The 16,661-nt window shown below is 40.6% G+C and overlaps 3 protein-coding genes across 3 annotated transcripts in view; all 3 read left to right on the top strand.

The window, feature by feature from the left end:
• Positions 1–4,071, top strand: part of galns (galactosamine (N-acetyl)-6-sulfatase) — a 24,208-nt gene extending 20,137 nt beyond the window's left edge. The window contains exons 13-14 of the mRNA XM_005937179.3: positions 2,584–2,701; positions 3,702–4,071. Of these exons, the coding sequence (XP_005937241.1) occupies positions 2,584–2,701; positions 3,702–3,788 (205 nt within the window). The 3' untranslated portion in view covers positions 3,789–4,071. The remainder of the gene's footprint in view (positions 1–2,583; positions 2,702–3,701) is intronic.
• A 2,070-nt stretch (positions 4,072–6,141) lies between these two features.
• On the top strand, positions 6,142–7,672 carry LOC102290038 (chemokine-like factor). The gene is made up of 4 exons (XM_005937176.3): positions 6,142–6,289; positions 6,748–6,903; positions 7,013–7,108; positions 7,380–7,672. The coding sequence occupies exons 1-4, from the start codon at positions 6,209–6,211 to the stop codon at positions 7,479–7,481; spliced, it is 435 nt and encodes a 144-aa protein (XP_005937238.1). The 5' UTR covers positions 6,142–6,208; the 3' UTR covers positions 7,482–7,672.
• Positions 7,673–7,847: 175 nt separating this feature from the next.
• Positions 7,848–15,828, top strand: cmtm3 (CKLF-like MARVEL transmembrane domain containing 3). The gene is made up of 5 exons (XM_005937177.3): positions 7,848–8,106; positions 11,752–11,907; positions 12,037–12,132; positions 12,216–12,333; positions 13,908–15,828. The coding sequence occupies exons 1-5, from the start codon at positions 7,990–7,992 to the stop codon at positions 13,934–13,936; spliced, it is 516 nt and encodes a 171-aa protein (XP_005937239.1). The 5' UTR covers positions 7,848–7,989; the 3' UTR covers positions 13,937–15,828.
• The last annotated feature ends 833 nt before the right edge of the window (positions 15,829–16,661 follow it).

Below are 16,661 nucleotides of genomic sequence, written 5' to 3'. Positions count from 1 at the left end.
TGTGTGTGTGTGTGTGTTTGTCTGCACATGTGCATGCGTGTGTTTTGTCCGTGTGCTCTCAGGTCCCCCAGCTGGACCGGCTGCCTGGCCATCATTAATCTTAGTCAGCACCTAAAGAGCCACTTAAGATGATGTAGGGCCTGTCTGTGCACATACCTTCACTACTGTCGCAGGCTGTGATGTAGCAAAGAGCGCACACATGTACACGGTTTCTGTTCCTGCACAGTTTCATGTCATTATGGAGATTTTTGAATTATTTCCTTTTTTTAAGTTCTAGTTGTTTCCATTTTGCTTTGTGAGAGCAAAAAAACTGTCTTGCTGCTATTGTAAATGAATGTGGGCCTGGGGAGGATGACAGGGTCTGTGTTGGTGGTCCTTCTGTCCAGGATGAAACACAGACCCATCCAGGTTTGCATCAGCCTAACTCGATGATGGCTACGCTGGACTCTCAAAGCCTCTCTCTGCCTCCCACATTACCCTTCGTCCCTGTGACCTAGTGCCCTGAGATTAACACATCCTACTTCCTCACCACCTACCTCGTCTTTTGTCCCCAGAGCCCCCGGGTCATGTGTGGTGTAAGCCCCAGCCCTAACACTGCAGGCAGTCTTGCTCAAGTCTGGCCTCATCTGCTGCCTGCCACCATGCTCTTCTGTCCCCAATCAATAGTCCCTCACTGAAGTGCTCAATTTCCACCGGGGTGGAGAAGATGGTGGAGGGGAGGGGCAGGCAGGACAGATGTATCTGATTGTCTCCTCAATTCCCCCACCTTCTGCTACTGTGTGGTTGTTTGTGTGTATGTGTTCCAGCAATAGTGTTATGAATCAGTAATCAGAGCGGTGACACACCTGAGCTATGCCCCCATCCCCCTTGGGTGCCATACATTATAAATCAAAAGACTCCATTTGCATACAGCCTGCTTATTATTCCAGATTTTGCCTCTACACTAGTAAGCTAAGGGTTATAATCATGATAATGAGCTGTGCTGACTGTGGGCTTTTCATTATTTGTTTGCAGAGGGGGTATAAACAAATGATATTATTAGTTTTTGATTTAGAGCTTCTGCACTGTAAGATTTTTGGCGCATAGACAAAACAATGGAAAACTTTGCGTCTCGTGCAACTTTCTCGCGCTTTGCTTTACTTTGCTTTGCACACTTGCACGGAGAAATTGAATACTTACAGCAGCCTGATAAATCTCCCTTACATTTACTTCTGTTAAGCTGCTTCATCACTTATCGCAAAATGAATCGCAACAATCAGGAGCCGGCACAGATAGGAGGGGAATGAAATATCCCTCTTGCTGATCGAGATCGAGCAAAAAGCAGAATTTGTGATTTCAGATAGCTGAAGCAATTTAATCTGAATGCTGGATGTTTAACGCAGCGGAGCAATCTGGTTTTTCCCTATCAGCTAGGGTCACAATGCATAGATAGTTAGCTTATGACAAACGCAGCGCACAAGGAGAGAGACTAATTGCAGCGAGCGCTACAAGTCAAGTAATTGCAGGAGGAAGTAAAGAGTGAGTATCAAGGAAAGGAGCAGGTGCTGGTTGATGGAGGAAGCCTTGCTGCCCTGTGGGAGATCTAAGAGGGAGGGTAGGTGTGAGCTGGACAGGGCCTGGGGTTATTACTCTAATTGACACTTCACCTCACACACATGCACATGTTCCCCAGGGGCCAATCAGAGCATTGCGTTTGCAGTGGAGGGAGGATGGAAGGCTGGCACAGGTGCTGCCTGCGAGTGTATCAGGGGTGTAATTGCACTGCTGATATTTGTCTATCCCTGTGTCACGCCACCAGACGCTCACTCCCCCAACACACACACACAGAGCCCATTAACCCTACAGGTCCTATTGAGAGCAGCGTTCCTTTGAAAGCCTTCAGGGCCCCTGTGTTTTACACTCTGAATATAATAATGCACAGAGGTGCCCAGGCTCACTGGTGTCCAACAACAGTAATTGAGAGACAGGGGATGTGATGGGGGTTACATAGTTCATCCTGCTGAGCGTGCCTTCCCAAAGGGTACAAGAGTGGACAGCCTGTGTGTGTGTTTATGTGTTTAGGTTTCTGTTTTTGTCATCGAAAGCTGCGGCTCGTCTCCCCACCAATATAATGAGTAACGCTCGTGGGCTGCAGTCATGTTTTGTCACTAGATACATGAACAGAAAGGCAGAAAAATGGGTGATCTTTATTCCGTGTGTTTCAAACACAAAAGCAGCCTTGCCTTTCTCATATGTACTAATATATGTCCAGAACAGAAAACAACTGGTTCCATTCAGGATTAACTGTTCAGATTGCTGTTAAAGAAAATTTGGTATTAAATACATTAAAATCTGATTTTATTCTTTGTAACATTACTACAAGATGATGTCATCAATTAGTCAAATATACTTTGCATCTCTGTTGACAATCATTCAATTTAAAGCACAAAATTTTCTCACATGTTAGTTTTTATCATGTTTCCTTGTCATGCATCAATATAAATGAATCATGTTTGGAGTTTTGGAGCTTTGGTTAGCTAAAATGATAATCATTCACTTGAAAGTGCTCTGCCGATAATACCCAGCTGTTTATTGTGTTGGCAGTGTTCTTTCTAAGGAGTACCAGGACGCTCTGAGCAGGATATCTGCAGTTGTGCAGCAGCATAAAGACACTCTGGTGCCCGGCATTCCCCAGCTCAACATGTGTGATAGTGCAGTGATGGTGAGACACAATATAACTAAATATGTCTCTTACAGTCATGTTTAAGATCAGTTGTCATGTTGTAAATCCGACTACTAGATCAGGTGCTCTTCTCAGCTGTATACATCAGATAAATTCATATGTAAGTGACAATGATAAACCCTTTAAGGGCCAGAAAGAATTAAAAGTCTATGGGAGAACAAGCTAAAATAGAGAAGGCTCCTGGCCTTGCTTTGAATCAATCGTAGCTTTTATTTTGTTGTTTGTGTGCTAACTTTACATATCAGTGTGTACCGATTTGATGACATCCTCCCCTTCTGTCTGGAACTTTCTCTTTCAGTGTTATTGTAACGGTATTATTTAAAAAGCAGCCTGGCTTTGTCTCCCCAAGCGCCCACCTTATTTGTGGCATGGCACTGCCCCCTGGTGGTCATTCAAATAAACATGCTACATTGCGTCCAATTCCTGTCTTTGATAGAAGTGTGATAATTTAAATGCTTAAAAGCCTGAATTTTTGCATCTTTTTATTCTGCATTTTTCATAAGGAAAAGTACTTTTTTTTTTATCTTTTTAACATGGTTTTGTCATGAGGACTTACTTTTAGAGTAATGGTGCACAAGAAAATGTGCACAACCTAGTAGGTAATACGACCGCTCAAGGTCAAACTGGTAAATTTGAAGTAAGAAGACATTAAAATTTCATGGCACCACTTCAGTATTGGAAAAATACACTTTATGCATGGTATGTATTGGGAAAGAATAATCAGTTTTTCAAACAGTTAAGTTTTTTGATGAAAAATGTTACACAGGGATAATATGAATTCATAGTTTAACATTTAAAAAAGAAAAAGACTGGATACGAACCAGAACACAGGACAGGAAACAAATATTATCTGCTGCTTTCAGCCTAGTGAAGATCAGTTACGACTTTAAAAATCAGCAATGCATTGTACTGCAGAGCAATCATATATTTGATACTTTCATTTTGCTGTACTTACTGTGTGGACCTCTCTGTTTTATAGAACTGGGCCCCCGCTGGCTGTGAGAAGTTGGGAAAGTGTCTGAAACCGCCCGAGTCTAACCCCTGGAAGTGCGACTGGCCACACTGAGAGCAAAAGTACTGGACGCCAACATGAGGAACTAAAACCTGAAGATGTGCCAAGCCATAGAATAGGACACAGCCTCTGTGTGTAAAGGAATGTATTTTTAAACTCTTTGTGTTTTTGTACAATGTTTGAAGAAAAGAGCATTCGGTCAAATCAGGGAAACGTGTTTGCAAACTATGATTGCAGTTATTTTTGCATCTGTGTGTTTTAATCTGCCAATTCTATTTCAACTTGCTATGGAATGGATAAAACAGATTTTATTGGTGTAGATCAAGGATGCCAAACTCATTTTACATTGTGAGCCACATACATCCCACTTTAATTTGAAGTGGGCCATACCAGTGAAACTTCCCTTTCTGTCTTTAATTACACATTTAATCCTTGAGATATCTTAATATGAGCAATAGAAGTGCAATTTCAGCTGCATTTATCAGGTTTTTTTCTACGTGGTAAAGAAATGCTGCTCAAGTTAATGAAACAAGTCTGTCAGCACTCTTACACTGTAAGAAATAAATTGTATGGGCTTAAATTATGAGAAATAAAGATGTAAAATTGGGTGTAAAAAGAAAAGGTGTATTTATGTGTACAGTGCATAGGTTTAGTGGATACACAGGGTATCTTGTGAATCCACTGTAAAACACACACACACACAAAGAAATTCCTATACTATATTTTCATTATTTCATTTTTTATGTATGTTTAACTTATGTGTCAGGTCATCATCAGTCAAAATAAAGCTGTAACACCTATAAACATATAGTTAAAAGGGCAACAATTGCACCTTCCTTCACATTTTTAAATGCTTTTCAGTTAGGCCGGATTAGAGTCTCTGCCGGGGTGATTCTGGCCCCCGGGCCTTGTGTTTGACACCTTTGCTGTAGATGGTGGGTCATTGTCATTATTGTATACTACTCAAACACAGGAATCCAAATTGAACACAGCGTAATCTTGCTGGGTGACCTTTTTGTTCAGGTATAATACATACCGCGCCCTGATGGTCTCCCTAATCGGTCCAGCCACATACATGCAGTGGGATCCACCAGAGCAAGCCTATTGCACTTCACCACATGCAGAATCCAAAGGTAGTGTCACAGCGTGGGGGGTCCAGAGTCTGTGTCCCAGTAGGGCAGAACTGTTTTGGTGGCATAAGGGGAAAGGGCTTCATACACTATGTGCTCATAAAGGATTTGTTCCTGTAGCCAAAAATATCTGATGGTAATTTCAAGAGTCAAGATTAGCTGTATTTCTCACATACATAATTATACAAGTAAAATCTGCAGTGAAATGCTTATGCACCAATTCTAAGGAGCTTGGAAAGAAAAGCGTCTGGACTTCTTTAAGTTTCCTTGAAGACGTTTCACCTCTCATCCCCTCTACCTAATCCCACGAGCCAAGGTGTAGGTCACAGTCAGCCGAGGTTTCAGGTGAACCCACTGTGAAGCCCAGCTTCACCCTATCATGTGATTTACTGACTTCAAATTGCCCAGGATGTGATTGGGCGTTAAGGCATCTGGGAAGGGATCTCAAAACTGGATTATAGATGACAGACAGTTGGTGTTGTAAGCCACCACCTCTGTTCAAAGATGGTTGTTCACAGTGGACATAGATGTCTTCTTTCACTCCTCTTTCAAACCATCTGTTTTCTCTGTCCAAAATGTGAACATTAGCATCCTCGGAAGAGTGACCTTTGTCCTTTAGATGCAGATGGACCGCCGAGTCTTGTCCCGTCAAGGTGGCTCTTCTATGTTGTGCCATATGTTTATGAAGTGCCTGTACAGCCACTTCATAAACATATGGCAGCTTGCGGACAGCTTGGGGACACTCCCATAAGACCTAGAATCTGGGATTCTCCACCAGTTGCTCTTAGAACTGAAGAAGCTTCTCAGATGAGAGGTGAAACATCTTTAGACTAGGATGACCTGGATGACTGAGAAGCTTCACAGACACTTATGTACCAATCTGACTGAGAATAAATAAGAGGAAGACATAGCTTTTTAAAATGGATTAGCCAACTGGTAGCACAACCATAGTCCAAGTATGAGTATCAGAGTAGTCAGAGTGTAGGCTTATTAGGTCATGGTTTGACTCTGCATTTAACTGCTGAAACAGAAATCTTCAGTTATTTCCTGTTGATGTTCAACATTTACTGAAGTTGATGAAGATGTTAATTATAATCTTATCCATCCTAAAAGCAAATATGATGTGTTACCCACAGTGTAAGGTAAGTGTAAGGTTTCTGTTGGAGCCAGAGCTCATTTTTACTTGTGTTTTTCCCCCCTGAGCAGTTATAAGTAGCAGTAAGTGTGAAAATACAGTGTCTATTCTTGTGATCAGTCATTTTCTATTTCTATCAAAGGAAATTGCATGTTTCAGGAAACAGACTGAGCGGGTTCTCTGTTGAAATCAGATCATCATGCTGTAGAATGACAACAAAACAGACAGCCATGGAAGTGGACACTGCTTTTCTCAAATCCAGGAGGGGGATTGTGAAGGTGACAGAGATGGTGAGATATCTGCTTATATCCTCACTTTGGACATTTGGCGTAATGTGGTGTAAAACAGCTGATACATGCTGTTTCGCTGCCTTGTGCCTGTTAAAAAGGGGGAACAGAAACAGAACATGGCGCAATAGCTTCACAATGCTATATGCTTTAGCTGGTAAATGTTAGTATGTGATTTAAAGGCTGTTGCTGAAGTGGATCATGACCTGTTTAATCTTTTTAAATGTCATGAGGAAAGCTTCTCAAAATGACAGTTCCTGTTTTTCTCTCTAAACTGAGAGGTGCAACACGTTGCAAAAAAAAAAAAAATTGCGAAGCAACCAGTGGACGAGAAGGAAGGAGACCTCACAGTACACAATGCAGTTTTAAAATAAGCTGTTATCAAACATCACAGTGTTTTTTTCTTGGCTCTGTTATCTCAGTGACAGTTTCTCTTTGCAATCTCCCCCTCTCTGCTGTAGGTGACTCTGTTTGTGGCTTTTGTGTGTTTCGCTGTAGCCTCGACACCCAAGTACATCGCAGCCACAGCGTTGGAGTTTTTCATCACCTCGCTTCTGCTGGTGCTCTACCTGCTTAAACTCAACAAGAGGCTGACCTTCTTCTTTTGGCCTCTAGTTGTAAGTGATGTGTTACAGCTTTGGACATAGTGAGAGAGAGTGAAAAAAAGTGTGACTGCCTGTTGCATGTTCAAGCTCTTGTTCTTTTCTTTTTGTTCTCCTTCTTCAGGATGTATTGAATTCAGTCTTTGCAAGCGTTTACTTCATCACCTTGAGCTTGATGGCTATGACTTCTTACATTAACACAGGCATGCTGATTGGAGGGGTGAGATGTATTTAAGTGTATATACAGTATGCTCAGTAACATTAAACCTTCATGCATTGGCATAGATTCACTTCTGGAGCACTACTCTAAGTTTAAACAAGCCTTTACCCCTGAATGACTTGTTTTCTTGTTTCTCAAAGAGAGGCGATTCCTTAAAGTTTGACTGTGTAAAAAACGTAAAAACACTCCCAATATGAGTAGCCTACATACACACGAACACACACAGGTGGAATGCAATTGATGTATGCTGAGATGTATCCTCTTTTTGCAGATCATGTGTTTCCTCTTAGCTGTGCTGCTGTGCGCTGAGAGCTACATTCTGTTCAGTATCATCACATTCAACAGGCCGAGGACTGAAACGCAGAATACATAAAACAGACGAACTGCAGCAAACTAACGACAACGTGTGCGCATGAATGACCCCAACCCGCTAACTGCTTTTGCATTCTGTGCGTAGTTTAAAGGTTTAGCTGTAGAAGTGTTTGTTAGTTTATCCACAGGCATATTTGATTCTGTAACTAAGCATGGTGTGGCTGTTTAAGATTTCTAAATTGTAAAGGGAAAGAGAAAAAAAAATATCAATAAAGATTTTTTTTTCTTTGTGACATCATGAGTTGTATATTTCCGCCGTTGTGTGCAGCTGGGGGCATCGCATTTCACATCTGGAGAAAGCAGATGTTGCGCTTCTTTTTTTCTGGCGCTCGCGCTGCATTTCCGAGCTTGTCATTGTTTCCGCTTCCACCTCAGAGAAGCCTCACGCCTCCTCATATCTCATTTGAGTGTGCGTGTGTGTGTGCGTGTGTTTATTTTGCACTAAAATCGCTGCAGTACTTGTAGTTTGAGCAGCCCGGAGCTCGAGGAGAGTTTTTCTTTTCATAACAATGGGGGACATCGAGGCTCCCAGCTCGAACCGGCCGCCCCAGGCTGTCCTGAAGTCTATTCTTCCCAGCAAAGAGTTCGTCACATCCAGGAAAGGAATGCTGCTTATTGCTGAAGTGGTAAGAAATGACCCGATGAGCCAGGCCAGCAAATCTGAGCGCCAGTGGACCGTTGTTTCACCAAAGGCGCAGAGTTGTGGGTAGTTTCTGGCAGTTTTGGCAGACACTGCACTGTGTTGATTTCAGCGCACATTCAGAAATAACTTTAAAAGCTTGGTTAACTGTCATTTTAGGTTCACCGTTCCGTTAGGTCTCCTTTAGAAACGGGAAGAACAGTAAGTTTAAAGCAGCCGTGAGACAAGCTTAGGAAACTCTGACTAACTGTATACTGGATCGTACTGGTTTGGATGGACACGCGGTGAAAAGCCTGAGGTAACCACTGTTGTCCACGCTGTCAGTGATCCAAGTAAACCACGGTGTAATTCCAGGCTCTCTTTTGTGCACACTTCATTTCAAGTTCAAATATCCACGTGTATTGAGAAGAACTTGGGTTTTTATTGTCGATTTCAACAAACCAAATACTGAAAAGCTGTCTGCGCCATGGTGTTAGTGTGAGATTACCAGCATCGCGAGTTATTTGTGGGAAGGGTCTTCTCGCTGAAAACCCTCAAACTGTGTCATGTGACATTCGGCTCATGCTGGGCTGTGAGTGAGCAGTTATCTTCCCCGCAGTCACATCCTTTTCTGTATGTCGCCTGGAGCACAGCTCTACACTCCCACACAAAGCGCAGTCTCTTTACTGCTGCTTCACAGCGTGGAATGGCCTGTAACCCACGTTAAACAAGACCCAGATAGTAGTGTGCAAAAGTCTTTAGCAAACCCTAATATCTTTATATTTCCTATATTCTTGAAGGAGCCAGAATTTGTTGTGACCAGTAGTGCCAGGCTTGTTAAAGGTCTTTTAAAGTTTTTCTTTGGACAGCCCCAGTGGTTGAACATTTTCAGATAATTTATTTTACTTAAGCCACATAATACTCAGCCAAGAACCAGTTGTATCTTTAGCCTCTTTGTTATTAGCAGCCTGTCGCAAAAATACATTTGTTTCGATTTCTGTGGTCGAATCTTTAATAATGCCAACGATAAGACAGCTTGATAGAGATAAAATTATATTTTTGCACAAACAAGGTGATTCTCACAGAACTATTGGCTGAAAGCTTGGCATATCTCAGCATGATGTGCAGTGTGTCCTTAAAAAAAATCTCAGAAAACTGGACAAGTGGTGGACAAATGAAAAGAGTGAGGTATGCCAAATCATGCAAGAGGTGGACTGAAAATCAGTGGCAACAGGTCTGATGTAGTGTTAATACCAAACTTGATATTTTTGGTTGTTTAAATGGAGGTGGGGAGGAGAGAGGTACAACAGTGAGTGTCTGTGAAACAAAGTGGAGGCTCTGTCATGGTTTGGGGCTGATGTTGGAGAACCTGACCAAATTGGTGGAATTATGAAGAGAGAAAAGTACCATTAGATTTTGATCCACCATCTGCAAAGCATGTGACTGGCAACACCTTCATTGTTCAGCATGACGATCACCCCAAAACACACTGCCAGTGCAGTAAAATCATACCTGGATAGAAAAACAGACAATGAGACACTATCAGTCCTGGATTGGCCTCGCAGAGCCTTGATCTCGACATTTTTGAAGCCGTGTGGGATCATCTTGACAGAGAACAGAAAAAAAGCCAGCCAACATCCAAAGACTTAAAGAAATGACAAGAAAGCTTGCCTAAGAGAGTTCAGCCTGTTCTTAGAGTAAAGGTGGCCATATCAAATATTAACCTTCAGGCTTGTTAGAACTGCACAAACTCTGTTTTTGCCTTACATACTGTATTTCCATCTAAATCACATTTTCCTAGCAAAATATAAAGAAATCAAGGGCAACACAAGCCTTTTGTCAACAGTAGAAGTCAGAAGTGTGTCCTACTTGGACTGTAGGTGAGATACCACGCCTGGTTTAGGCTTATTTTAGGAGATTTGTGATATACTATGCAGCACTTCTGTTCAGTGAGTCCATTCCTAAACTTTTCACAAGTGAAGCATGTCAGTGCATCTCGCTGTATGTGAGTGGTATGCTTTGCAGGATTTTCAAGATTTTGAAATCTGTTTCTTATACTTTCCAACTCTTTGCTTATTTGATTTTTGAAGCATCTGTTTAAATGCCAAACGGTTAAAAGTGTTTTCTCCTTCACCTCAGCACCACAAACAATAATCCACCGGTATAAAAATGAGGGTCAAGTCTGAATGAAGGGTGGCCTTTTCAAATGTTACGTTTTTATCTCAGTGGTAAAGGTATGATACGAGGTATGAAGCTAAATTAATTTGCTTTAAGTTGCTGTGTAAGCTAAACGTCCTTGCAGTAGTTGGGAAACCTTTGAATGAACTCGCACATCTGTGTGCGATTGTCTTTCTAATTAAAAAGATTTCAAATAATACGACACAAGTCCACAGTCGCTGAACTCAAATGTTACACACGAGGCTTCTAAAGAAAATAGATCATACCATAATACCATTGTTGCGCTGCTTGGACATATTAGGCAGGCTCATATATGCATCTGCTGAGCATGCAATACCGTACATAGTGTGTCAGACCACTGTGTCTTTCTGTGTAACCACAGGGTCTACATTTAATGTGCAGTAAAAGACAGGACTGTGTAGTGTTTGACATGTTTCCAAAATGCAAACAAGTTGTTAATAAGAGGCACATGTTGAGGCAAAGCGTGCCACCTTAAAGTGAGGTGATAGACTAAACTAACAATCTAAAGATTGTGAGGCTTCTCAGCTCGGTACGTAATGCATGATGGATGTTTTTGAGAGGTTACAGGTTCACACTCACAGGAAATAAATGTCTTCCATAAATATCTCATGGCATATTTGAATAATTTTTCTTCTTGGATGTTGTCAGTGTTTAGAATGAAACTGGCCAGTATAGGTTGGAAAAGATTTGTTAATTGATAATCTATTAATCAGTGTCTTTTTCCCAGTGATTCTTTTTAATTTAACTGTAACGTTTCTTTTTAATTAGTTTTACATAATTATAATCGAAACAATAATTTTTTTCTTTTTTACTGACACGAGTCCAGCCACACTGTAACAGAATATATTCAAAACTTTACTGTTAAGTGTTACCTTACAGGAAAGTTTTACATCGCTCGGTAGCAGCATTTTTATAGCTGCAGGAGTTTGGGTTTAGGGTTCCTACGATCAGGCTAGTGTGGGATAACTGACTGAGACAAAGACAAGATGGCCGTGGCTGTTTGAGATTACAGCGTCTGGGCTCGCCTTCATTTGTGTTGATGTGGTGTGTCCAGCTCTTCCAGTGGGGAGCTTCAAAGACAAGGCGGGGCTCGGCCGTCTCGTCTTTGTGATTAATAAAAACCAATAAAACATTTTCCTTTATTTTAGCTGCGTTTGTTTTGTGGATGTTTGCACAAGCATACATGTGGGAGGCATACAGAGAAGGGTGACGGAGTAGAAGCCTGTGTGAATAGCTTTTAACAGCTGTATCTCCTTACAGGAAGTGGGCCTGAAGCTGTAATTCACACAGACTAACAGCTTCGGGGCACTGCTACAGTTCATTATTTAGATCTGACTTGGAGAATCCTACTTGGAAATAACTCCACACCATCTGGCGTCTTAAACTTTTTATTTCAAATGCCAAAGAGTTGTCTTATTTTCTATTTCTCCTTGTTTTGTCTTGCTCTTTTTAGGGTCTTTCCTTTATATCATTCGTGTGCTTCGCTGGATCCTCGGCAGCAGCATTTGTGACCGTCCCCCTGCTGGCATTCCTGGCTTCTCTCTTCTTGCTGTTTGGTTACTCCACCAAATTCAACGAGAGGTTTAAAGGTTTCTGCTGGCCTCTAACGGTGAGAGCAGCTGTTTCAGAAAGAACCTTGAAACTTTGCCCCGCATGATCTTGCGGCGCTAAATGAAGAAATTAGTCGTGTAGTGTTTGATTGTGTCTCTGAATCAGCTCCGGTGTTTTTCTCTCAAAGGATTTCATTAGATGCGTGACTGCCTCCATTATCTTTTTCATCATCTCAATAATGGCAGTGTCCAGATACTCAGACGGTTCCTCAAAGGCTGCTGGGGTAACGCTGTCATCATCATCAGCATAGTCCATAACTGAATACATTTGGCATTGTATTCACATTGTATTTGCCTCTTTTTGCAGATATTTGGGTTCATCGCCACCATTGTTTTTGCCGTAGATTTTTATTTCATTTTTAATGAGCTGGCCAGTTTCTTGAAGCAAGGAGGGGAGTCCAACGAGGAACCGTCAAGACAGCAAGGTAACAAAGTCACCTCATGTACATATAAGTACATGTTTAATGTAGTTTCATAATAGGAGAGAAATAGTTAAAAATAAAATTAGTTTTTATGCAGGCTCTGAGTACAGGTCCATTCACTGGTCACTTTATTAGTTACACCTTGGTAGTTGTGTTTTGGACCCTCTTCTTTCTTCTTTGTGGCAAATGCTTGAAGCATCCATCAGATGATGGACACTGTAGTTATAAAGGGATGGAAATGATCAGCAATAATACTTGATAATATTTGTAATTCCAAGCAGAGTTATTATAGTTCCATTTTCTAGTTAGTCTTTATTTCATTTCATTTTGACTTTTTGCTTGTAATTCAGTCTCAATCCAGTTACTTTCCAGAGTTGAACTTCTTGTTTCAGTTTAGCTTTTATTGTTATAAAATAATGAAAACACTTAACGGTTTGAAAGCAGTTGACTCACAGTCTTGTAGACAACCTGAATCTCAGTGAACATATCCATCATCGCCTCATCAGCCAAGTCGTTATAAAGTTTTTAACTAAACTAAAGTAAACTAAGCTAAAACAAAAACTTTTATTTTTCATTTTTTCACATCTAGTTTTAGTTTTTAGTTTAGTTTTAGTAAACTATAATGAACTTGCTGCTAATTGTGCCAAGAAAATATCTCCCTCACCATTACAGATCCAGCACCAGCCTAAATCGTTGATTCCAGGCAGGATGAGTCCATGCTTTCATGTTGTGTAGAGACTTATCAGACCAGCCAGCATTTCTCTAATCTTATATTGTACAATTTTGGTGGTCTGGTGTCAACTGTAGCATCAGTTTCCAGTTCTTAGCTGACAGGAGTGATACCCAGTGTGGTCGCCTGACCTTTGGCATCAACAAGGCATTTTCAGCCAAAGGATATTTTCTCTTTTTTTGAACCATTTTCTGTGAAACCTAGGGATGATCTAAATAAATACCAACAACCATAGCACATTCAGAGTCACTTAAATCAACTTCCACCTCACTGTGAAGGTTAGCAGGTCACCTTGACAGCGGGCTGCCCCCATGTGATTGAACAGGTGTACCTAATAAAGTGGCCAGTGAGAGTATGTGCCTTGGAGTGATTATTATTGCGATTTGCCACTAAATAAATAAAACTGAATTGAATTGAATGACACACCTGGACCTGTAAACTGTTCAGGTAAACATGTTTTTAATTGCATGCTTTCAGTGCCATAACTGAAGTATTTTGTTTCCACACTGAGGTGGCAGCACACATTCAGAGATGGATCATTTATAAACTTCACTTTGATGTCTGATCCCACTGTGCAAAGCATTTTGTGCAAAGCATGAACCAACCCTTTCAACAAAAAAGTTTCATTTCATTCCTTAAAGCGTGCACTCTGTTAATGAAAACAAAACTGGCACCCTTAGACAGTTCTCTATGTTCAAAAGATAAAAAAATGCCTTTCTCCAAGTGCACCACGTTTTGTGCGCTTGTTATTTTCTTCCTTATTGATGTAGCTCGTCCACAGAAAGTGCACCCAGAGAAGTGATACTCCGTCTGACGCAGGGTTTTCTTCTCTTTTTTTGTTTTGTAGATGAATTTTCAGACTCTGACTCAGACTGAAACTGTGGGGATCTTTGGCAGAAGATGTGTGATCATGCAGTCTCAACCTTTGTAGTAAAAATCAACACTGCCGAGCAGATATTTGCAAACACCTGCCTGGTTTTTGTGCAACAGAGTTACAGAAGGACACTGTGTATCAAGGTCAGACTCATTGTTGGTCAGTTTCAGGTCGCCGAACACGAACAATGAAGGTTTTAGTGCAATTCACACATTAGAAAAAATACTTTTTAAACTGATGCATCAAACACGCCAGCCTTCTGTTTTATTGGTTGTTACACAAAGTTTATAAAACATGTTCTTTTCTTTTTTCATGTTCAAGTTTACTTCCAGTGTCTTAGATCATTTGCCACAAATGTAAGAGCTACTATCACTCCAACACTTTCCTGAAGCTGTGAAACTGTTTCTGCTCATGTTATGGAGAAGCAGTTATTAACATCAAAATGTGCATGCATTATGTCTAAATCAGGGGAAAATGCTCTAGCCCTGTTTACATGTTTGCACACTAGAACACTGCAAAATGCCTTATTGAATAAATGTTTACCAATGTACTAATAATGTAATGATGCTGTAACAGGAATTCAGACCAGGAGGCCTGCTTAATTATCCTTTATTAAATTGACAGCATGTTTATAACCCTGTTTCCTATAAAGTTTGCACACTGTGTAAAATGCAAAGATATACAAATCATTTAAACCCTATATTTAATTTTAAGCATCAGATGCTGCTTTCAGAATTCTTCTTATTTACTTGAAAGCAGTAGGCTCATTTAGAGATTGATTACAGCAAAGCTTTTCCTAAAAAAAACTGTAAAGGGGGCGTGTTTACAACTCAGCTGCGTTGCATCTGCTCTGTAGTCTGTTAAAAGGGACCTAAGGAGTCAACTTGCTATGCTTTTGGAGATAAATTGCTTTCCCTTTGTTACTTTCAGAAGCTTAACAACTCCTTTGTTGTATTTTTGTTTTCTAGTGCTCCAAATGTTTTTAATAGATGTCAGATCTGGTTTACAAGCGGGCCAGTTCACCAACCAAAGTCTTTTAATAATGATTGCATTTATATAGCGCTTTTCAAGGCACCCAAAGCGCTTTACAATTCCACTATTCATTCACTCTCACATTCACACACTGGTGGAGGCAGCTACAGTTGTAGACTGACAGAGGCCCGGGGAACGAACCGGCGACCTTCCGGTTACAGATGTGCTTCCCAACCCCCTGAGCCATTAGGTTGCCCCTAATTTAATATGTATGTACAGAATGTGTTTTGGCCTAGTCTCGCTTAGTAATGCACGGCAATACCTGACACAGCTGGATGTAAGAATGTGTTACTCCAAAACCTGATTTATCGTTCAGCATAAATGATGCCTTCACAGATGTGCAACTATACCACTAGGGGAGCCCATAGGCCTGCCCCAGGCTCCCTTTTGACTTTATTTTTCCGATTGACTTGAGTCTATATTAAATGAACTATGCTTATATAATGCAGAAACATTTTTTGCCGCTTGTTTGAATGTTTTTTTCTTGCTTTGTGTGCGAAATTTTTGATTATTAGTGTCTACCCAAAGCCCATGCATCGATTTCCATTATAGAACTAAGGATCACAAACATTCGGTACTGGTTTCCAGCCTTGTCCAGATTTCTCTGGATCAGGTGAACCCCTTCCTAACTTTACTTCTGAAAGACTCAGTTTCTCTGGGATGCTCTTTTCATATATCATGTTACTAATTAACCTAATGTGTTGAGCACCAAATTTCTTTCTGGATTGCACAAATTTACAACATTTTGCCGTCTATTGTTGCCCCTGTAATGACAGCCTTGTAACATTTTACTGGCCTCAAACTCAAAAAGAGCTCATGTAAAAAAAACAAAAGTTGTTTTTAAATTAAAAATCTAAATTAACCCCTTAGCAGTCCTATTAGTCCCCTAAACCATCCAATGTCCCGTGGGCGGTACGTCCGACTGCTAACAGTTTAAATAAAGCTAATTTTGGCTCGTGCCTTATTTAAGAGTGGTTGCCAGAGCACGTAGCAACGCATGCTTGATTTGGTAGGTCTCTTTTTGTTTTTTTCTTGTTGTAACCCCAAAAGGTTTGTGTCTCCTCCTTTTCAGAGTTTGAATGAGCTACAATCAGTTTCATTCTAATTTGATTCACATTTTTCACAGTGTTTTGGCATTTTAGGAAACAAAGTTATAAAAAATTTTGTAGCCTATATTACAAGAAGAGAATGGTTGGCTGGTTACAACCTCTGTCCAACTGTGGTAGATTTATAAAAGCCTATTTTACAATCTGAGGATAACCTTTGTTTATCTTATGTTTATTTCCTCATATGAGTTTCTGTGATGTGCTTGAAGACATTAGAAATCATGCTACTTTGACACACTTACTAAGGTAACACACTTTGTCGACTTCCTGCTCTTTTTTTGTTTGTGTGCTATTTCTTCATATGTGCATATGTGTGTGCAGTTTATTAAAACCATTTAATGCAGTATTACTTTGAGAAATTCTAAATATCTGCTATATAAATCATTATATGTGTTTTTTTTATTTGCATGTGTGATGTATGATTTCTCTCCATCCACTGCCACTACTGACAAATTAGATGCACTAGAACGCCACAGTGACTGTTAATGAAATCTACGGCGGACTACACGAGTGCTACAACAGCACTGAATTAAAAACAAATGACTGGGAATTGGCCACCATGGCATTTCCCGCATTTTTCAGTGCGGTA

Source organism: Haplochromis burtoni, unplaced genomic scaffold (assembly GCF_018398535.1).
Source record: "Haplochromis burtoni strain Fernald_Lab_line unplaced genomic scaffold, NCSU_Asbu1 Contig_59, whole genome shotgun sequence".
Taxonomy (NCBI): Eukaryota; Metazoa; Chordata; class Actinopteri; order Cichliformes; family Cichlidae; genus Haplochromis; species Haplochromis burtoni.
This window is presented reverse-complemented; position numbering and strand designations above follow the sequence as displayed.